A 24,206-nucleotide genomic window follows, 5' to 3' on the forward strand; every position below is an offset into this window, starting at 1 on the left:
CAGTCATTGCCTGTCCCAAGTCAAGTCAAGTAGGCCTTTATTGTCATTCCAACCATATGCAGTTCAGTACACAGTGAAACAAAACAACATTCCTTCAGGACCAAGGTGCTACATACACGCAACAACATAAAATAACAACACAGCTTTACCGGAACCAGCTAGCTAACTAAAAGACCTAATTAGCTGACTAGCTCAGATATGACAGATTAACATTTTTTATTTTTAAGTTAACCTAAAACTATACAAAAAAGAGACAACAGTAGACAACAGACAACAAAGTGCACATGCAAATGTGCAAACAAAGAGCTACAGAGAGCAACAACATAACATGGTTCAGTACTTACTGTAGTAATGAGGTATGAGTTGAGGTAGTGGCAGGAGAAACAGTAAACAATAAACAGTAAACATTTGACATTTCTGAGTAGCAGCAATGATTTTAAAATATATTGTGCAAAAAATAGCAAGATGCTGAACAAATATTGTGCAATATAGTGTAAAAAGAAAAGATCAGGTAGGTAGGTGTGAACAAATTGTGAGATGGTTGTAGATCAGAGTGTTTGTGCATGTGTGTGTTTATCAGTTCAGTCGCGATGTTATTTAGATCGTCTGAGTGACTTGTGTGTGTGTGTGTATGTTTATCAGTTCAGTCCCGATGTTATTTAGATCGTCTGAGTGACTTGTGTGTGTGTGTGTGTTTTATTACTTCAGTCCCTTTGTATTGAGGAAAAGAATGGCTTGTGGGTAAAAACTGTTACATAGTCTGGATGCTTCGGTACCTTTTTCCAGATGGCAGGAGAGTTTAGAGTGAATGAGAGGGGTGTGTCCGATCAGGCACAATGCTGGTGGCTTTGCGAATGCAGCAGGTGGTGTATATGTCTTCAATAAAGTGGAGAGAGACCCCGATGATCTTCTCAGCTGTCCTCACTATCCACTGTACGGTCTTGGCACAATTCCCGAACCAGACAGTGATGCAGCTGCTCAAGATGCTCAAGATTGTCCCTCTATAGAAGATGGTGAGGATTGGTGGTGGAATCCAGGCCCTCCTTAGCCTTCTTAGGAAGAAAAGACGTTATTGGACTTTCTTGTGCAGAGAGCTGGTGTTGAGGGACCAGGTGAGGTTCTCCTCCAGGTGGACACCCAGGAATTTTGTGTTCTTGACAGTCTCCACAGAGGAGCCGTCGATGTTAAGTGAAGAGTGATCGCTCCGTGTCCTTCTGAAGTCAACAACCATCTCTTGTCTTATCGACATTCAGAGACAGGATTTTGTCCTTACACCAGTCCGTTAGCCTCTGCACTTGCTCTCTGTATGCTGACTCGTCGTTCTTGCTATTGAGACCAAGAACGAAAGTCTTGGTCAGTTGTGTCATCAGCAAACTTGATGATATGATTAGACCTGTGTGTCGCTACCCAATCAGGAGTCAGCAGTGTGAACAGCAGGGGACTGAGCACACACCCCTGGAGGGCCCCAGTGCTCATTGTGGTGGTGCTGGAGGTGCAGTTCCCGATCCACACTGACTGGGGCCTTTCGGTCAGAAAGCTGGGGACAGCGAGGTGAGCAATACGCTGAGGTCAACATGGTCCCCAAAGTTTGCTTTGGTGGAGGAGGTGCAACAGTCTGGGCAGGCATCACCAGTCAGCGCAAAACAGATTTGGTTATTGTACAGTCACTGCTCATTCTTAACTTAGAGACATCATAGAACCCATCATCATCCCCCAATTCCGCCAGCATACCCCCAACTTTCTGTTCATGGATGATAATGCTCCACCACATCGTGGCAGAATTGTCATAGCTCGACTTGGCCATCAATGTCCCCTGACCTGAACCCCATAGAGCACGCCTGGGACCAGTTGAAGCAGAGGCTGAATGATCGTACCCCACCCCCACATGACCTGGCAGAACTGCATGTCGCACTTGTGGAAGAGTAATACGCATTGCTTCAGAACAACATCATGAGACTAGTGAGGAGCATAAGACGTCACTGTCAAGCTGTCATTGCGGCAAATGGTGGAAACACCCGCTACTGACATTGTCAATTATTGTTATTTGGGGCTATCCCTGTTATTGTCTAAATTTTTGGGGTAATAAATATTAAACTAATGAAAATAGTGTTTCTTTTCATACATTATTAGTAAGATCAAAGGGAACTTTTACTGATCTCATTTAAATTCAGAGCAAATAGGAAAAGCACTCATGTAAATAACAATATCCCTAACTTACTGTGAGTATACAGTATATACTCCTGAGACCCAGTACAGTAATTCATTTTTGTCCACTGTAGGGGACATGATACTGTGGTCTTTATTTCAAACACCATGCATGCAGTTTGTTGGTTTCCTAATGTACTGGAAAGAGTACATACTGGGCTTTCTATTGATGTCACATAAGTGGGGGTGTGGCCAACAAGTCACATGTTCTGTCTTTCTAAATTGGCAGCGGTTGCAGCAAGCACATTCTATGGCAGTAAGGGGCTTGGAAGATATTTTTTTTAAAAACAGCATGTACTGTAGTTATTTTTTCTTATGATATTGTTTTTTATTTGTGAAGATTTTAACTACATTATATTACAATTTTATAAAGGCATGTTAATTTGAAGCCTTTCAAAATACACATATTACTCCATGTCCTTTGTAGGGGACAGTGGGACTTGCTATATCCTATTTTTTTTAACCCTTGCCCTAAAATACACTAAGCTTCATATGTATTGGGCAGGAAAGACAATGCCATTAAAGAAAGTCTATTACTGCCAATGCGATAACCAGGGACAGATTTTTTTAAAACTTCACCAGTCTATCAAATGACCTTACCATCCTGGATGACCAGAAAAAAGAGGATGATCTTTGGAAGGTCAGGTCTCTTTTAAACAGAAACCAACAGTCAACAAGACTGCCTCAATTGATCAAGATCCCTCAAAGTTGGCAAAGATAAGCAAATGATTCCTTTTACAGGCCAGGTCCTGTGTGCCAATGTAAACCTGGGAAACCAAATCTCAGGTCTCAGGGCCTATGTGTTTGCCAGTCCCAGTGATTTGGTGTTTAATTTTGAAGTCTACAGAAGTCAAAACACATTTCAAGACAAGCAGGTGGGGATTGAAAGAAATGCTGTTTTTTGCATGGCAGGGTTACTACAAGGAGGATCCCACCTACACTGGTATTTCAACTCTATCAAAGTGCTGGATCGCTTAAAGAAAAATGCTCTCCTGGCAACAGGGACTATTACGTAGAATCGAATCTTTATCTTTTTTTTTTTTTAGATCTGTAAGTCTTTTTTAGATCTGTATGTGACAATGAACAGGAGAGAGGTGCATCAGAGATGATAATCAGGAAACACTCAGAGATTGCTATAACAAAATGGCTGGACAACAAGAAAGGTCCTTTGGCATCTTCCATCCATGAAATAGAGCCTCAGGATATCTGCCCAAGATGGTTATTAAAAGACAAGCGCCATGTTACTGCATCTATACCTGTTGTTGTAACAGAGTTTAATAAAATCATGGGCGGAGTGGACCACATGATCAACCTCTATCCAATGTCAAGCCGCACAAGGAAATGGACTGTCCTTACCATCTCATGTTGCTTTGATCTAACTGCCACAAACAGTTGGATGCAGTAAAGATCAGACCACCGGACCTCTGGGAAACTGGCAAAAGACCAGACGTTCTGTGTACATATGTATCTTATTAGCGCTCAAGCACTATGACATCAGCACTATGTCATCATAGTGTGTGAAGTGCCCTATTGTTTATCTAGGAATTATGTTTAACACCATTTTGGGTTTATTGGGGGTATCAACATGCTTAAAAACTCATGAAAATTGGCAGACATTGAAATCTGCTGCTATTAGGATGGCAAAAAGTCTGGGCCCAGAATGTGGCTCGGGACCCATACACGAGATTTTGCTGCATAGCTCATACACACAAATGACAGCTCATTGAGCTAAACAAATTTTACATTGCATGTCATGGGCTCAACAGGAAGTCAGTTATTTTTTCTGCCAAAACACACCCAAAGTGACATCATAGCTTATATATATATATATACATATATATATATATATATAGTTTATTTTTATATAACCAGCTCATTATTAGCTTCAGATTTTGGGGACAGATTTAAAAGCCGTTGCCATAGAAACGATAACAGAGCGAATCGATATCAAGCTCGCAGTAAGATTTTGTTATAGAAAACGAAACACCCTTTGGCTAACGTCATCGCGATGTAGTGACACGGGGGAGCTTGCTAATCGCTAATTAGAATCAGGAGATTCATTGAGAGATCGCGCAGATTGACGGCTTATAAAAACGGAAACGCATCCGCTCACGCAGGCGCCGCGAGAATATGAAAGTGGCGTTGTGACGTCACGGACCCGCGCGGAGGAGCCTGGGCTCGTGAACCAAAACACGCAGCTGGCTAGTTGTTCCCTTTAAGTTTGTACTCATTTTGGTTTCTTATGTAAAACAAAAGGATGAAATAATTACAAATTGAAAGCCGGTAAGAAAACGTTTTATTTTTTTGTTTTGAAAGTTAAGGAATTGTTTATGTTTACGTTTACTCTGCTCTCAAGCTTACAGAGTTCACGGCTAGCTTGCTAATTAGCTATATTACATAGAATTGAAGGTATTTTTCTTTTTAAATAGAAAATTAATTATCCAAGAGGTGTGAGCATTTAATCTCCTCCATAAAACCCTGTTTAATGTAAGAAGTGACGCAGGCTAGGCGTAAACGCGCATAGTTTCGTTGTGTGGGCTTGTGGTTGTGTGCGCGTGCATGTGGTTGTGTTTGTGTGCGAGACCCAAAGATGTGTCTCGCGCTAATCGGTCCAGTTCGTTAGCGAGCATTAATTACCTAACTAAACCCACTCTTATTAAAGACTTCTCCTGATCCACAGCGACATGGAGAAGTACTGCGACAGTTCCTACACCTGTAGGTTAAACCAGGTCAGACTTGCATACCTTTTTAGAGGAAGTTGTTCATCACGTGGTACTTTCTCTTCTGTTCACTTACTATAAACTGATGGTGCGCACGCCTAAACCTGTTTATTATTGAATCAGAATCGTCTACCCCTTAAAAAAAAAACTAAAAACTTTATAAATGGCGTGTTCAAAAATCCATGCAAGCCAGATTGGCCTGCAAAATTAACATGTTGTGGCTTAAAAAGTTTTGCTCCAGCGCTCACTTCTGTGTGTTTTGTTTTCAATTACTCAGACTTTCTTGTATTTTTAATCTAGTCTTGAGAAACAGTTCTCCAATCATCCTGAAGGACTTTTCATGTCCAGTCTCTGTACTTGAGCAGCTTTTTTGTTTGGTAAGCCACACAGTGACCTATAACTCATTCAAGCATGTAATAAAATCTAACTTTTACTGACTTAATAAAAATCTAATTTGTATCATGCATAAATATACTGGTGATGCTACATGCTGAGTGGTTGGAACAGATGGGAGGGGAAATAAGGTTAATCTTAGTATAACTTATAAGATTTAGGGGAAATCTTAAATAGCGTGCCAAACAGGACTAAACCTCAAGTCAGCTTTGTGACATGATCAGAAATAAAACTACAAGATGTGAAGACGATATGTTAACATGGACAAATGAATGTCTGATATGAGGCCAGCTGTGGTAGGAACGAGTGCACGGTTGTTTACCATTCTTGGTGGAAACGGCTGTAGTAAAAACGAGAGAGCCAGCTGTGGTAGAACCGAGTGAGCGTGGGCTTACCATTCTTCTGATGGCATTCTTTTACTTTTGGTGTTTTTAAGTGAGCTTGCTTCAAGGCTTGGATGCCTACTCACAAACATTGTGTTTTGTGTGCTCCTAGATTTTGGTGCTGCTGCCTACTTTGTAAGAAGCAGTTAAGCTTATAAAGAAACAAATTTTTAATCTGATAAGAAATATCACAGTACACTATCAGCTGCTTCCTTGCTTTACCAAGACCGCAATATTTGTGTCATATGCTTGAATGTAATTTTATTTTGAGACTTGCGGTGTACATACAGATTTCATTCAACATCTTTTGCAGTAGATTGGTGAAGACCAACCACTAGTTGGATTAGGAAGGCGGAAACAAGGACATATGGAATGTTTAGGAGTGGAGTCTGCTTCAGTCTGTATGTGCCCATTTCCCCTGGAAATCCCTCGTCACAGGAGCTAGTTGCTGCTCTGTATAAAGACTTATCGGAAGTTGAAGCAGGTTGGCCATCAAGTTTCTTCCCACAGTGTCCTGCCACCTGCCTCTGAGTGAGCCAGTATAGGTATTGTGGAATGTGTGCAACCTAGTTCAAAATGAATAACAAGAATATTTTATTCGTAGATTTGAGTGCAGATTGACTTCAACTTCAGGGAGGTGGGAAAAAAAACCAAAAGTCACTCTAATTGCCTGAAATGGAGCATTTTTACATTAGGTACAACCAATGCAACCAATGATTATTTTGATAATCGATTCATCCATTAGTTATCGAACTGATTAATCAGATTACAGCAGTTGCAATCACTCAGTAGCTCTTCAGTTTGAGGTTATTTTGTGCATGTGGTGACTAACAATCATTATAAGAACTTTAAGTATATTTTAATGAGCTTTCCTGATGGAACCAAATTGAATGCAAAAGCGAAGTAGAGGCAATAAGATATAGTTATTAATGCTTAAAGATGGCGGGTGGTAATTATGGGAGTAAAAGTAAAATGTTAAGAACTTTTAAGATAAAGTCTGAATGGCAGGGTCAAGCGAAGTAAAGTGTGTGAGAGCAAAACACATGGCTAATTAGCGGTATTCTGTGAGCTTAAAAGGGGGGCTGTGCGATTAATTGAAATCGCGATGTGAATATGCAAGATTTTTAAATCGCCTTAAAGCATGATTTTTTTTTTTTTTGCGCGCTCCCGCAGTATGCTATTTGAACCAATCACAATGCAGCGCGCCTAAACAGAGCGCGAGAACAGGAGACTGAGCTTAATGTCCCTGTTTTGCAATTTTATAGGCTGCAAAACAGGGACACACGCATGCACATACACGCACACACTAGGACATCTCGAGTAATTTGATTACAAAAAATGATCATGGCAGAATCTTCTGCCTCAAAGCTTCTTTTAATTAATTTTAAACGCTTGCGTTATGTTTTTGTGCAATTATTTGTTTGGCGTGACACAGTGCGCTTCCGGATGAAAGCCGCCACCAAACCCCGATGAAAAAGAAGCACCACAAAGCGGAAGGAGACGCATACAGCTAGCTGTGTATTGAATTGAGGGAGCGTTCTGTTATGGGCTACAAAATGAAAGGGAGCGATAAAAATATCAGCAAGCCAAGAGATGAAGGATCCAGCAAGAGAAAATGACAGAAATTGACAAATTGTCAGTAAAGGCAGAAATTGTCAGTAAAGGCTTACGTTTTGTCTGCAGAACGTAGTGTTTGTGTATTTATTTTAATGTGCGTTATGTGCTAAAATGCCCCCCTGCCACGGACCCCCTCACATAATCTCTATCAAATATATTAGGACACCACAATAATAAATTCATATCAAATATATTTTATTATTATTATTATCAAATATATTATTACTAATAATAGTAATATTACTATTAATATAATGGGGGGGGGGGGGTCAGCAATCCGTGGCAGGGAAGCATTTTTAGCGCACAACAGTGTGCCTTAGTTTTTTTTATACTTAGTCATTTGAAATAACTTTTTTTAGTTTTTGCATCTTAGAAAAGGCTTTAAAATAAGAATGTATGGCACTAGAATGGACTTGATTCATCTCAGTCAACTTTAAGCTATTCCTTGATGTGAATAATGACGATGTTTATTTTTGATAAAATGCCGTATGCATTTAAAAAATAAAAGTAGATTTTTCTAAAAAGAAAAACAATTAATCTTTGTTTTTTTAATATATTTTTTAATTAAGATTACTCAATTAATCGATTAAATTTTTGGTAGAAATTGTAGATTACTAAAATATTCGATAGCTACAGTCATAAAACACACACATTTACTTTTTGCTATAGGTCTGTTCTAGAGACATTTTGTTACACCTTTAATAGGTGATTTAAAAAAAAAATTATTTATTTATTTTTTTTGGCTTATGTGTGTTTTAGAGACATGTTACAGGTCTTTGATAAAGATCTATTTGTTTTCCTTTGGAAAAACGTTTCATATTCACACTGTAAAACATGTGCGTGTCAAAATCTTGATTAAAATTGAAATCGCAATATTGTTCAAGAAAATCGTGATGGGTTTCTTTTGTCCATATCGCAAAGCCCTACTTAAAACCCAGCAATAAGGTGTACCCTAAAGCATGTGAATTTAACTTAAAAAGGTTCATTAACGATACTTGAAAATCAAATCCCGACTCAGAAACACGGCCACTGATTATCCACATTCTCCTGAGGTGTGAATTCTTTCCCACTAACCTTACTCTCATGCCTTTCACACAGTGGCCATGCCTTTCACTCTGATTGTAACAAGGACAACATTTTGTCATGTAATATGTGGGGACGTATACATTCCACATATTAAATCATATAGCATGTTGGACTTGAATTTTCTCTAATTGCAGTTTTTCTTACTTGTTGAATCATCCTGAACAGAATTGGGAAAAGATTACCACTTTCAGGTTAAAGAGAATAGAGAAGGAATTTTTTCAGATTAGAAGAAAAGGAAGACAAATATAATTGATTGTATGATTATTTGAATGAACACTTAAAGCAAGGAACTTTTGCCTAAGATTATAACTTGTTTTAAGTTAGGAGAGTTCAAGATTTAAAATCTTCAAATAAAATCTTCAATATGCAATTGTTAAAGTTCAATATGAAGCATGGTTCTCTTACTACTACTACTACTAATAATAATAGAGGTATTATAAAATAAAATGCGGTCGAGGTAGACTTTCTGAAGTTGCGTGTATAGACATTATCCCTGGAATTAATTGTCAGTTATCAGGTAAAGGTTGAACTGATTACAACAGACTTTGGAGATTTTTGGATATCATTCAATCTTAAAATTTATTACAGGATGAAGACTGTGTCTAAGAATTTGTGACCTTAAATGCGATTGGAAAACCAATATATTACAGTAAAAGGTGATCTGCGACCTCCTTTAATTTATAATTGTCTTGTTGTGCTATGCACATGATCTGTGTAAACAGCCGCAAGTTAACCTCATGAAGCAATAGCTGATAAAAAATGAAGCCTTTGTCATTATGTGGTCTATCCAATAATTTATTGTTGATTAATAAGGGTGAAAATGATCCGCACTCTGGTTATATTAAAGCTTCTGTTGGCTTCTGTTGGTGTTATCAGCGCTTTCTGTTCAAGGCCGCGGTCTCCTCAGTCACTGCTGTGCAGGTGTAGACGTGTTGCATCTTTTTTTTTTGTAACTATGGTGCAAGTGAAAATGCCCCATTTGTGATTTGCACAAAAGACAAGCAAAAGATGATTGTGATTCATTTTTATGTGGTCGCAGGGTGTACCTGGCACCGTTATTCATCAAAGACCCATGTGTAGTATTGGGGAAAAAGTGTTTGGATATCTAATAAAAGTTTATTAAACAGCAAGGATACTATAGCCCTTTTCACACGGGACTAGTATTATCTGGGGATGATGTAATTTGGAAAGCCTCTATTCTCGGAAGATGGATAAAAAGTTGCACAGAAAACAAAAACCTTGAATTTTTTTTTTATACAACTCTACCACAGACATGCTGATTCGCACAGGATTAATATCACAGGACCTTAGTGTTTGGCGAAATATGGTAGGTCGCATGTGGGCGAATTTTTACTTTACAAATTACAGACATGACCGATTGGCGCTGGATTAAGATTACGAACAACCTCTGTAATTACAGCAAGTCTGACTTATGAACATTCCAAGATGTGAACAAACTAAGGAAGTAGCTCACATGTCTGCTGAACATTGTCACAGTTGTTCTCCTGTGTGCTTACTGTACAGTGAGATAATGTACAGTTGTGTAATCTCTGAATTGTTTAATTCAAGCATTACAATTTGTGCCGATGTTAATAAAAATCTAAGAACAAGAAAGGCACACAAACAAAAGACCAATCCTAAACGTGTATTGTTCAAAAATAGACACTGCAATGCACCAGATGCCAATATTTTAAAGTTGAATGTAAAGTGAAATGAAATATCCAAAGTCGGGTATATAGTGCATGGGGGTGCAGGACAAATGAGTCGGCTTCAATGGTTTCAATGAATTAGTCTGGAAGCGCATTGATGGCTTCACAGGAGTGAACAGAGGTGACAGTCCAACAGTAGTCCACACTGAAGGATGTGATCAGAAGGATGGTGTGGAATTTAAATACTTATTATGCAATTTTTGTAAGGCATTTTTCAAATTCCAAATGGATCACACAACGTGAGGGGCGCAATGACTCAGCTCGACCCAGTTCTGCCCAGTTCTACTGTTCTTTGGATGCTATTAAGAGCTACAGTAAATAATGCTATCATCTTTAAGCTCCTTCAGCTGTTAGTTGTTTTAACTTTGATGTTGCTAATTATTGACATTTTTCCCCTTATTATGTTTGTCAGAAATGCAGGTTGAAAAGGCCTGAAAATGGGTGGGAAATACTTGATAAGGTCATTAACATGAACCTTTTTGGTTCTGCGTTCTGATTGGTTACGGCGCAGGGGTCGGCATCCTTAAACACTCAAAGAGCCATTTGGTCCCGTTTCCCACAGAAAAGAAAACACCAGGTGCTGCAGAGAAAACAAAACTTTAGGTTTATTTTCAAATAAAATACTGTCCATTTGTCTTCCTCTTATTTATGAAATAAAAAGCTGAACTTAAATTATCCACCTGGAGCAAACCAAAAATGCCTTCTGCTTCTGTGTGACATCAGCTTTTATCCTTTTATCGCGTGTACTGGAGCGTGCATTCAGCAGTCAACAAAAAAAAAAAAAAGAGTTCGAAAAAAAATATATAATATATTCCTCATAACTATCGACAAGAAAATCATATTATGAGACAATAATTTAAACTTGTATTAAATTAAGAAATCTTTAATATTATATAGGCTAGTTGTTGTTGTTGGTCTTTCGGCTGCTCCCGACAAGGGGTCGTCACAGCGGAGTCCAGTCCGCCCTACAACTTGGCACAGGTTTTACGCCGAATGCCCTTCCTGATGCAACCCTTCCATTATATAGGCTAGTAATCTGTAAAATATAAATAAATCTTGGTACATCTTTAATCAATTATCATCAATAATACAGAGAAAGTGCCGTCTACACTGGTGACTTTGCAGAGTGGTGTAGTGTTTTCGAGGGAAGTTTCCTTCACTGACGTTCACTGCAAAAGGAGCAGGGAGCATCCTGTAAAGTTCACCACGGTATGGAACGCAGCTCGGTGCTCAAAAAGCTCAATAAATCGCGTACCAGCGGTGGTCGCGTTTTATTTTAATGCTACAAGATCACCATGAATTTCAAATTTAGAATTACATTTGAAAAAACTAATGAGGTAAAATAAAAAATTTCAATGAAATACTCATTACTTTTCAAAGCCACAGGGAGCCGCAGCCGAGAAAAGAAAGAGCCACATCCGGCTCCGGAGAGCCACACATTGCTGACCCCTGGGCTAGGGAAATGCACTTCCTCAAAGGGCTGTTTGGTGGTAGTTCATTAACAGCAACAGACCCTGACACAGCCAGTGTGGAAATGGAGATTGCTGGAAAATTAAGACAGTACTTTTACCCACATGGTTCAAGGCGGGAATATTGCACAGTGTTTGTGCCTTGGTGTTCAGTATGAAAGGAACTGAGATGGAATTGGGGCCGTAGATAAACCCACCTTCAATACAGAGGAAGGCAAAGCGAAGGGCAGGGCGAGATCAATATGAAGGATCTATATGCCTTTTTGTGGCCCGGGCCGAGGTTGGATTTCTACTAATATATGTTAAAACATCTTTTTCTTTTTTTTTTTAATTCCTGGCTACGTGTGGACATTGCCTGAGACTGATCAGCAATGCCTGGATTTGATTGTTGGATTTCATTAAAAAATATTTAAGTGCAACAGACAGTACTGGGCTCGTTCTAACACAGTAAAATTTACATTTTAGTTTTTTCACAATTCCTGCCTTCTGCTTTGATTGCTTACAAGAATTCAGGGTATGTGATTGTTTAGGTTGTCTAACCACTGATATTGGAGAATGATCCTCGAGCATGTAGGTGGCACTTCAACGGAGTGGTTAGCTGGTGAAACAGTAAGCTCTTTGCAGAGCACTGTATAATTGTGAGTGAAATGTGAACAAATAACAGTTTAACACTCAGTGCACCTGCCCTCATTCGGAAAGCAGTGGTTTGTGTAGTGTTTCCAATACTTGTGGTACATGTCAAGTCGCACTAGATGTCAATGCTGTTGTGTTAAATGCCACGCCTACGCTGATGGCAGAATGCTTGATCGCAAACATTAAGGCCGCTAAGCACCAAAATCATGGGTTCTGTGTAAATTACAATATGCAAGTGACCTATTGAGTGTGTTTTATTACCTTTATAACTTGTTTTCTGTGTGAAATGGCTTAAGACTTAGTTTTTATTTTATTTTATAAAACTATCACACTATCTAAATCTTCTTAATTTGAAGCCAACAATGGGACTTACATTTGACGCATCTTTAAAACAAGTTATAACCTTTACTCCCAACAGTGGTAGACTCGCAGTAAAGACCCTGGTCTGGGGTAATCAGGCAGCTGAAATGTTTGTCAGGTTCTTTATTTTTTCTTTTTGTTGGTCTTTTAGACAGGTATGGAGACGTGTCTTTGGTGTACAGCGTCCGCTGAAAATGACGTGGCTGTCACAACGCTTCTGAAACAATACTGCAGCAATGAGCTGAATGTACAAAAAACAGAGGCCGCTAATTCTGACCTCCAGTATTGCCTGGAGTGTGTGGTGGAGTACCACCGAGCAAGAGAGAGGGTCCCTGCCCTGCACAAGGTACGAACACACTGCAACAAACTGATGTTTTTCTTTACAATGATCAATGTGTACATGCACCAAGCAAGTGTGGAAACCACAATACTGCTCCAGGTTCATACAAAAGTGGAAGGGATTTAGTCGAGACATTTTAGGCACCAGGTAAGAAGGATTGTAAATGTACCCTGTAAGGTGCGCACAGGAGGCACGCTCTAAGCACGGAACAAACACAGAAAATGAAAGTATTCACACTGTATGGTGTGTGTGCACAATGGGTATCCATGCTATATAAGGTATAGAAATGTGCACGTCTACACAGCGAGCAAGCTCGTGGGTTACTGCTTGTAAAAAGATGTTTAATCAAATCTGCAGTTTTAATTATGTAAGGTTTGAATATATGAAATTATTTCCAATCATTGCACCAAAGCTTTATTTCGTATACGGCTATTTAAATTTTTGTACGTGAATTTATGCACGTGCCGGGTAAGTAAATATTTAAACTACTGTGTGTAGCTGCTTTGCTGATTGTATTGTAGCAGTAAAAAGTGGTGATATCTGAGACTTTAAATTGACAATTAATTTGCACAATGTGGTTAAATACATTTTAGCTTTTAGTTGTGCATGTCATCATTTTTCTTTATGCATTTCGAGTACCAGTCAACCATTTGGATACAAGTTTGGATTTATTTTTGCGTTTGTTTCATGCAAAACTTTGAAATAACCCACATGCCATTAGATAATTAATTTACAACAGTCAGTTGTTATTTTAAGACATGATGATCAGTCGTTCTGGAACAGTAATTGCAAGAAATTTGTTATTGTATTGTCGAGTGTATTTGCAAAACCTATCAAGCACCATGATGAAACTTGCTCTCATAAAGACCTTCCCAGGAAAGCAAGACCTCTTACCTCTGCTGCAGAGGAAGAGTTTATTTAGAGCCACCAGCCTCAAACATTAACAATTAACCGGACCTCAGATTAAAGCCATTTATTAAGGCTTTATAAAGCATGAGTAGCAGATACATCTTAATAACTGTTTAAAAGAGATTATTGTATATTTTGGATGCCTTCAGCATTTTTACAAAGTACGAAATTTTTTTTAAAAACTTTTAACTAGTCCTGCATTTGTAAGAATTTAGGAGTGTATTAATTAAAAACTCTACATGCTCTCCAAACCTTCAATTTTGTATTTCAGAGCCTGTGGAAATTGGAGACTGCTCGGCTACTTCAAGTTTTCCAGGCAGCACTGGAGGTGGATCTGGAGGATGATGACTTGTTCTTTGTTGAAGATGGTCATGAGCAGCCAGTCCCCAAGGTTTCACCTGAGGAATTTCACAACCAACTGAGATTCCCACTCATGGAAGTGCTGAAATACCCTTACCTCCTGTGTCACCTGGAGCTCTGTGAGTTACTTCTAAAAGCTTACGTGAGCTGTGAGAAACTGAGAAACTGCTGCTTGTCCTCATATATGTTTTTTTGTTTGTTTGTTTTATTTTTGGTGTGCATTTGTCCTTTCTTAGCCAGCGCAAGTTCTGAATCAACCCTATCTTGGGGCTGTTTCATTCTGTAATAGCTCACATGAAGTTTTGTAGATTAATAATTTGCATGTACAGTTTAGGTAAATTATACTCTAATGCACTATTAAAGTACTTAATCTGATTTGTCAGAAAGAATTTAATTTTGCAGCACCAGCCATAGTCATGGAGACCAGAACTTTGTAGAAACCTTAAATTGAAAAGACAGAAGGTGAGACTAGTAAGGGAATAATCTAATAATTTTATAATTATAAACCGCCTTCTGTATTGCACTACAACCAGATGGAGAATATGAAAAACTAAAATGGTCACTGTGATGTTCTTCTGTGGCAATGCCATGCCCTGACATTCTGTCACTGTTAAGATTATGTTTACCAACACCTATTGTTTGCAGCTTCATTACTGTGTTGGTCATATTGGGACATTTGATGAAATTTGTGAATGAAGGTAAAACTGATTAACACTTACAAGATTTCATTCAAAGAACTTTATTAATCCCAGAGGGAAATTGCTTATTCTTGGTTACAGTTGCTCACAGTTGTTATCCATTAAAAAGGAAAAGTAATAAATAAAAATAAAGTAAATAAATAAACAATAGTAATAGTAATAATAATAATAATAAAGTAAAATAAGATGGAATTAAAAAATAGAGTCCTAAAACCGTAAGTACCATATTGCACACTAAACTTTTGAATACCTTAAATGAATACACTAAATATGACATTGACATTATTGCACACTAAATATGACCCAAGAGCATTGTTAAACATTGCACAAATTAATACAGTAATCTAATAAATGTATGTAATATTGTATTATCATATGTAATATTGTATTCCATTTTTTTTATTGAGATGTAATATTGCAGTTATTATAATACTAATACAGGTAAATAATATTGTCCCATTGTGTTACTGTAAAAATATTTCAAGGGTGCCAATTTTTTTTTAAAAAGGCTGTCGTTGTTCCTGTGAATATTCAACAAGTGTGATGCGTCATTACTGGAAATCAGTCGTACTATCGTTGAACAAGTCCTAAACTTGCTGCAAGTAATTTCCATATGTTTGGGTCATTAAAGGTGTTTTAGGGAGGCCAGTGTTTCAGGGGTAAAGTACTAAAAAAAAAAAAAAAAAAAAACTTTCTACCTTAATGGTATCCAAGCATTAGTGAAACATTGGGTCCATAAGTCCATTTGTCCAGGGCTTTATAGAGAAATGAATGGAGTTTTTACTTTCATAACTCTGTTTTACAGAATCAAAAGTCTTCTTTGATTTGAGCCCGCTTTAATTTGCTCTTAATTATTTTTTTTTATTACATAAAATTTTCTTCTTAATGGATTTTTTTTACTTTTTCTCCCAGGTGACATAGTGGTGAAAGTGTTGTGCAAAATGGAGGACATGAATAACCCTCTACCAGTGCATGACCAGTATCAGGGAACATACCTGCTTATGGTGCACCCTGATGAAACGGTTTGTTCTTCTTATGATTATTATTATTATTATTATTATTAATAATATACATATCTAAATTCATAAAATAGCAATTACTATTAATTAGCTATTTTTTTTACTACTCAGTAATAAACTTCGTTCTCTGTTTTATTGAAGTTTTATTGACTCTTGTTGATACCCAAATAAGGCTACAATTATTTATCTTATTTAGAAGTAGTGGTGAATTTAAACTTAATGGCCAAAAGTACGTAGATGCCTGACCATCACACCTTCAAAGACGCGCTTTGCCAAAATTTAAGCAAAGCTTATCACTGGAAAATGTGAATCATTGCATTTTTATTCCCAGTCTTCTCAAACAAGGTGTTCAATAAGTCCATAATTTAGACCTTGTATTATATATATATTTTAAGATTTATTGATCTAATAAAATTTTTGTCCTTGTTCTCTCAGGTGCGTCGCTGGGCGATAGCCACCGCCAGGTCATTGGGCAGGGTGGACAGAGACAACTATTATGATCTGCAAGAGGTCTTCTCCTGCATGTTCTACATCATTGACTTAGGAATCACTGTGGACTTTCCAAATGTGGATGAATCGTACTGTTCTGGCAAGCTTCAGATGCTGCCTCCACATCTCTATGACTCCAAAAATAAGAAGAATTACTGGCTAGGTATGCTTTTTTTTTTTTTTTTTTTTTTTTTTTTTTGCCTTCTCGCTTTCTTCTAAATGGTGCTACTCTACTATTTCTGTAAGTGCACTATGTTGGCTACTGCCGTTAATGAATGCCGGTGCCATGACTGGGTACACTTGGTTTGCCACGGTAAGCTAGCCATCACTATTTTCAGAAGACATCCTTATACAGTACTTGCAAACCATTCCAGCTTCAACACCTTAACTTTGAGAGCTGACTGTTATACGCATTTTTTTTTTCCAAACAGAGTCTCAATTCAAGCAGCCAGAGTTAATACAAAAGTATCTGTTTTATTGTTACTATGTGGTTGTACAACAAAAAAAAATCAGTTCTTATGATCAGGTTGACCAACAGTTTATGACTTCCTGTTATTTTTCATTAAAATACAATTTGACAGTATTATTTTTTTTTTACACTCATGCAAGAACATGTGCATTGTAAGAGAAGTCTCTCAAGCATAATAAAGTTTCACATCAATAGAAACTCCCTTCCAAGATAAGCATTTATAACTCTGTATCTTATCTTAAACTGCAAGTAAGGAATGAGATTTGTATGTAGTACGTTTCTCCCATGACCCTTTTCCAAGGCAAAAATTTATACCATTATCAATTTATTTTTACCATTTAGTTAAAAAAACAAAAAACTGTTTTCTATACTGTTCACATGCTGCCAAATATATTTTACACATGACCTGTGCCTTCAAACCAAGATAATGCATTTCATGTATTTGATATGATAATATGCAAATCTCTCTATGACCTGTATACAGTAGATTTATTTGTAAATGTATTTTTTTTAAAAATTTATTTACAGTAAAGCCTTGAATTGCGAGTAATGCGGTTTGCGAGTTTTCCGCAAGACGAGCAAAGATTTTTAAGAAATTTTGACTTGTAAAATTGAACAAGTCTGAGCGTCACGTGATCATAACTGAGCCAATAGTTTTTCTCTCTCTTGCGCTGCGGACATGTGGGTAATCGTCTCCCCTGCTGGGTCTTAGTGTGCGTCGGTTATTAGTATAATCAACATCTGTGCATGTGTGTACTTTAACACTTTGACCACATGTGTTTGCGTAAAACATTTTATTTTGTCTGTTTGTGTGTGTGTACAGTGCACGTGTAAAGCAAAGCAAGTCTCATTAGAGAGGTTAAAGATTTTTCTCTCTCTGTATCAGCCTGCTTTTTGTATTCGTGTCCCACATACACAGACCCCTACTACTTTCGCCTGCACAGACAGACAGACAGACACACTTTCTCTTTGCCCTAGTGGAAGTAGGGTAACTGTTAAACCGGAAGTGGGAGAGGGGCTACATGCACACAGTGGGGTTCTATGGCAATGTGCTAAATCTCTATAGAGCAATGTTCAACTCAATCCAAAAATGAAAGCGTAGTAGCGGTGTGCGTTAGGCAGTGCCGTACGTTATGCCAAAAGGTACGTAGCTACACTAAACGTACGGTGTAGACTTGACCCCAAAGCATAAATCAGGCCTTGGGCAGACCCGCCACACTCTAAATCTCAGCGTTATCCTTGTGGCTTTACTGTTTATAGTTAAGCAAAGATGATTCTTCTGGTATAAATAATTTCTCTTTCTCAGGTATCTGTATGTTGCTGATGCAGCTGGACTCACAAGCCATGGATTCCTTATTAATGGGGCCAGAGGGGCAAGCCAGCATTCCCCAATGCATTATCAATACGATGAGTGACTGTAATAAAGGTAAAACACAGTTTTATTAAACCATAGTAATACTAACAATACTCCTAGTACTACTCAGATATTCAGAGATTTTAACACACCTAAAGTATAGCATGATATGCCATTGCTAGCGAGTGGATGTGGGTTTTGTAACAAAATGGACTTACAGAATTGTTGTCTGTTTAAATCTTGATGTTTTGTACTCTTGAGGTTTTCCTGGTGTCACCATTTTGGACGGGGTGTTTCTATGAAGAAAGTTTTGCTTTTTAGGGCCCAAGCACTAGTGTCTGCAGGGTGCCCTTGTTCTTGTAAGGATTATTATTATTGATTTTATTATATATTTTTTATTCATTTTTCAATTACCTGGGGCTTTTTGGCCTTAACATGCTCAAAACGCATGAAAATCAGCAGGGTTGGAATCTGCGGCCATTAAGAGGCCAGTGTGGCTCGGCCCTGGGAGTGGCCCACGTCCTTCACGTTGACCCCTGAAAAATCTTGCTGCATAGTGATTACAAACTTTCACCTATATATGGTAGACACTTGGAATAAAGTTTGTGTACATTGATGTACATCACACCTCATTTATGTTTAGAGAAGAAGGCTGAACACATGGATATAATTACTGTGAGGCTCAGTCATATCGCAACCAACTGTTAGCAGAAACGGTTTACTTTTAGAAATCTCTAATAGTTTATCTCTTAATTTTTCCTGATTTGATTTAAAATAAGTCAGAATAATGTGAAGACATTGCTGATGTAAAACTGTAAAGAAGTATTTGATATCTTGAATGGTGTTGCTATGGCACAGATTTAAATTAAGAACATAATAGAAGAATCGGAATGCTCTTATATCTTGAGTGGAAAGTCCTAATGTTTCAAAATATTTTACATAGAGAAAGTGGTTGTGGGGAAATTTGCTTGTTTTCATAATTGTGTAACGCTAAAGTTATATATTTTAGAGTCGGTGTCCCTTTTGATATCAGTGTACATTGCTAAGATGTGTTTTAGAAGACCCAAACTGTCATTTTTTTTTTTTTTTTTTTAATAATGTGGTATTTCCCCTTCAAATGCATGTGCTTACTTTGGTCTTTGTCTTTCTGGAGCACCCGGGCAGCGATGGTGCTTGGGCCAGATCACTGTTGCTTGAAACTATTTCATTTTTTTCCCCCTCAGTGATGTGTGAAAGTCCAAAAATAGTAGGTTTTAATCGTAAAGGTAAAACGTGGCTTTAGTCTGAAAAAAGCTGAAATTTGGATTGTATACATCACCCGTGTAAAAAAGGATTAGATAGGATTAGAAAATGTTCCCAGAATCTAGATATTTAATGCTTGTCTTCCCCCCCTCTATTTTTTTCAGATGATGACCCCGGATCAGATCCCTTTTGGCCAGCTTTGCACTGTTTCTTGGTCATTTTAGACCGTCTGGGCTCAAGGATCTGGGGACAAATAGAACCACTAGATGCTTTTCATGCCATCACTCGAGCAGGCAGCTACGAGGATGAAATTAAAAATATCCGAAAGAACACTTCAGGGTATGATGTCTGCAGTATTACTGTACTATATAACTACAGTATACTACTATATAGCTACAGAGCCAGTGTGTTTAGATTGTGTAGGTTAAGATTTATTTAATTTCTGCTTGGAATTTAATTAACACTTCATCCGTATATTTACAAAGGACATTACTTTGACTTAGGATCACAAGTATACAGGTAGTTTAGTTTTTACAATACTAAATTTTTGTAATTAAAAATAAATAAATAATTAAACACTTTTTTTTGTTTGTTTTTTATTTCTCTGATTGTAATCAGGGCAAGAGTAAAAGTGGAGCCTGAGAATGATGATGACTTGATATCCTGCAGTCAAATTGTGTATGCTTGTTATACTGAGGAGAGAACAAGTAGAGTAAGCTCCTGATGTTTTCTTAACTGCATACCATATATAAATTGTAAATGTAATTGTAACTTTCATACATTCACATTTTCTCTCTTCTTTTTTGTTGTTGTATTTTTTGGTAACCAATCCTTTCCTTTTTCTTTTCCATGTCCTGTAGACATCAGACTTATCCAGCAATAATGATACCAGTGGCAATGCAATTTTTGAAGAAATGAGCTGCCTTGTTAATTTTTTGCAGTCAGAAATGGGCCAAAGCATGCGTGTATATGGAAGCACTTTTCTTTGGTTCATTCCTTTCGTTCGTGCCGTCATGGAGGTGCCTGTGCTTAATAGCATCTGCATTGGAGAAGTTATCCACTACCTGAAAGACAATGTCAGCAACGATGTGCTATCTGGATTGACACAAACCTGCGACAAAGTCACAGAGCTCTTTATCCGCATGCTAGTTGATATAATTGAGCTGCACTTAAGCAAAGGCTGCATGGAAGCAGTAAACTACTTTGCCCCTGTATGGGTAAATATGGTAATGCAGTGTGCTGTTCTGTCTGATGATTATTGTAACACCAGAATTCAAGATCCACGGAGGGGGATCTATGCAGCAGCTTCACGTTTTGGGAGAGGAACTCGCGTGCCAGCAGTTGGTCTCAGTGCTATAAGTCAAGCTTGCATAAAGCTGATTCGCTCTTTGTTAAGGGAAGGGGGTCGAACAGGAACAATTCCAGAGGCTGCACACTATCTGGATGTAGTCAACCGACACCTGCGTGATGTCTCATCTAGAAAGTTTAGTCTTTCCCGATCAGAATATGACGGTCTTAATAAATGCTTACGCAATCTTGTAAAAGCAATATCAGATAGGCCTGCGGTTTCAAATGATGTTCTGCCACGTGCTCCACCAACGCCACCCACAGATCCCCCAGAAAATGTTGTTTCCTACCCAAATTCCACATTGACTTCGCCTCTGCAACAGCTACAAGTCAAAGATGCAGCGGTTGGTCCAGGTGGTGGAGCAGGTACAAGTAATATTAAGGATGAGCCACTGTGGCATCAAAAGAAAAGTTTCTGTGATAGAGAAATTATCAAGGTAAAGGAAGAATCTCATAACGCAATAGAAATATCAGAAGTTACACCTTTTGATTTTAATCGTATAAAACCAGACTATGAGAAAATAGAGGAAATCAGATCTATTTTTAATGATCAGAACCTTTCCAAGATACACGCCATTGCTAAGAGATCTGAGGCTCAGGAGGAACAAGGTCAGTGCAGTGGCTTGAAGGAGATTGGACATGTATCAGATGAACGCACTCAGCCTTCAACCTCGCAATTTAAGATTCTGGACTCCGCCGTGGTTAGCGAGTCCTCTAAACATATGCTGAAAGATGATGACGATGAGCCCCTAAATATTCGAAGGAAACGCTTAAAAAGGTCTTTGAATTCTGGAGAAAAGGATTCAACTGCTGCCAAGCATATTCTAAAGCAGTCGTCTAGCGGTGCAAAACATGTCCATGAGAGTAACACAATCACCGGTTCTATACTTGATGATGAGCTATTCGAAAAAAAGATAACACATGATCCTCCTTCGGACGAGAAAATTAACAAGAGTTTAGGCCGTGAATATGATGATTTAAGTGAATCGCAATTATTTGAGTTTGAAACCCAAGAACATGTGGTGTCTGCCTGGAATGAGCCACAGATTGACAGCCCAGTTGTGACCAAAAACCAAAAACTTGGGAATGATCACAAAGCATGCCGTAGTCATGATGCTGTGGAGCCCATGGCGACTCAGCCTGTCTCTGAGGAAGACATTGAAAGAGCCTCTTTGCAAGTCGAGGTGCAAACCCGTAAACGGCCGCAGCCACTGGAACTGCATCAAGCATCAAGCACGCAAGTTCCAACCAAACCACACCCTAATGAAAAACGTGATTTGATTCAGTCCAAAAATTCAGGAATTCCCACTGAAAAATTTAGCCTTGCTAATAAAAAAGCCAAGCAATGCCTGAGTAGAAAGCCACCTGGTAATGAAGCCCCAAGAGAAAAAAAAAAGATGCATCACAGGACACAAAATGCTGTGTCTCGAGACCCTGTGAAACCAGGGAGTTCTTCCCCAATGCTGACTTCACCTTCTGTTCCATCAACATCTACTACAGCCCCTCACAGAGGCATTTCTACATCCTCTGTTGCATGTTCATCATCCGCTCCTGCTATAGTTCCACCAAAAAAGGTTCGTAAACGTGTTGAATCTGAAGTACCTCCAGAGCTTATTGGGTTAAAAAAGAAGGCAAGGAAAGCTTTTGATCTTTCACAACGTTCCTTGGACTGTTTGGGTGAACTTCGGTCACACGGCCAGAATGTGCATGTTGAGTTACAACTAAAATCAAAAAGCAATTGTCGGCAGAAGATTGTGAAAAAAGGAATTGGTTTAGATCCACAAGCTATGCAATACATTAGGCAGAGTCGTGGAAAGCTCCAGAAGTCAACACCAGCCACTGATGTTCCCAAATCAAATAAACGTTCTGTACCAGAGGCCCTACCGAAATCAAAACCTGCAGTTGAAACCGTGGAAGAACCAAGTGATGAAGAGGACTATAATTACCCTTTTCTTCCCTGTTCCCAGCCTGATCCTGAGAGAAGGACAGACAATAAAATTGGGACCAGTAAAGTCAATACTAATTTGTCAAATGATTCAAAAATAGTAGAAAGTGATTGTGCTAAGGACACTAAAAGTAAAGAACATAGTTCTGTTAGAAATAACCAAAATGTGGGTAACTCCATAGCAGAGCATGCAGAATCCAGTGGTGTAAATTGTGATGAGGATGATGATGAATGGACATACCTTACACAAAATGAGCCTACGGATATGGAATTATGCTCTCAAATGGAGCTAATGGAGGAAGAGTATGGTGAGAACTTAATGATTACAAGCTGTGACTCTTGCAACCAATCAAATATTTCTGGAGGAGAATCAAGTGTGCCACTTAATCCATTATCTAGCAATATGCCTCAGAAATCACTTTCTGATGCTTCCTTAAAAACCTCTTCAGATGACAATTTGTTCTTAAAACCAAGCCTGCCTACTGAGTGTCAGAAAAAAGCAAAGCCTTCTACAACGAAAATTTATTCATCGAGTTCCCGCAGTGCCTCTTTAGTAAAAGAACTGGAAAAGGTAGCAGCCCCTCCACCTTTAGCTAATGTGGCTAGGCCCAAGGTCACTCGACCACCACCAGCAATGGCTCCTCCACCACAACCTCCAAAAACTACACCACAACATGAATTTCGCCAGCCACTTCCAAAAAGACCTGCCCCACACTCTTCAAATCAGACTCCAAAGTCACCACTTTCTAATGTAACACCATCTTTTCATGTGCCTTCATATAAGACATATCCCAGACCAGAAGCACCTGTATCAGTACAAACATCAACAGTGACTCAAGGTCAAAGAGCTGACAACTCTCAGATGTATGAACCATCCTACCTGAAACACGATATTCTAAAGTGGGAGTACAGCATGTTTAACAATTATGAAATGTTTGGGACACCCCAGGAATTGTGTACAATTCCACTTAAGGAGGTACCAACAGAGTTCTCTAACTACAAAGACTATTTCAACATCTTTTACCCACTTCTGCTCAATAACACATTTGAAGAGGTGAGTCTTTGCCATTAAAACATAAGTTTTGTGCCTCAGCTGTACATATGTTCTTATTCATTGCATTGAATTTGATAAATTTATCTTTTTCCTTTTTTTTTAATAATTAGTCTACACTTTAAAACATTATTTTATCTTTTCAAAACAAGGTCCTGGTAAATTACTTCAGTAAATTCAGGATTTTTACGTTTATATGCATTAAAAAAAACTCACCAGACACATACAGTACACTTTCATTAACAAGTTAACACAGGCCTCAGAGGTCCACCAAGTGTGTATGTGAATGTTTCAGCTGACATAACCCTTAAAGGCACATTTTGTAATAGTCTTGTTATATATATTTAAATATATATAAATATAATTCTATGATTTTTGTGTAAAAACATAATTAAAATGATCTTGTAG

General features: G+C 38.2%; 1 protein-coding gene across 2 annotated transcripts in view; it reads left to right on the top strand.

Annotated features, from left to right (window-relative positions):
* Positions 1-4,359: 4,359 nt before the first annotated feature.
* The window catches only part of setx (senataxin), a 37,690-nt gene continuing 17,843 nt past the window's right edge, over positions 4,360-24,206 (top strand). For both annotated transcript variants that reach the window (XM_053478415.1, XM_053478416.1), the window contains exons 1-9: positions 4,360-4,488; positions 12,727-12,921; positions 14,096-14,303; positions 15,795-15,904; positions 16,337-16,553; positions 18,166-18,285; positions 19,620-19,794; positions 20,074-20,167; positions 20,316-23,801. In XM_053478415.1, coding sequence (XP_053334390.1) covers positions 12,733-12,921; positions 14,096-14,303; positions 15,795-15,904; positions 16,337-16,553; positions 18,166-18,285; positions 19,620-19,794; positions 20,074-20,167; positions 20,316-23,801 — 4,599 coding nt within the window. In that variant the 5' untranslated portion in view covers positions 4,360-4,488; positions 12,727-12,732. The remainder of the gene's footprint in view (positions 4,489-12,726; positions 12,922-14,095; positions 14,304-15,794; positions 15,905-16,336; positions 16,554-18,165; positions 18,286-19,619; positions 19,795-20,073; positions 20,168-20,315; positions 23,802-24,206) is intronic.

Source organism: Clarias gariepinus, chromosome 19, assembly GCF_024256425.1.
Source record: "Clarias gariepinus isolate MV-2021 ecotype Netherlands chromosome 19, CGAR_prim_01v2, whole genome shotgun sequence".
Lineage (NCBI taxonomy): Eukaryota > Metazoa > Chordata > Actinopteri > Siluriformes > Clariidae > Clarias > Clarias gariepinus.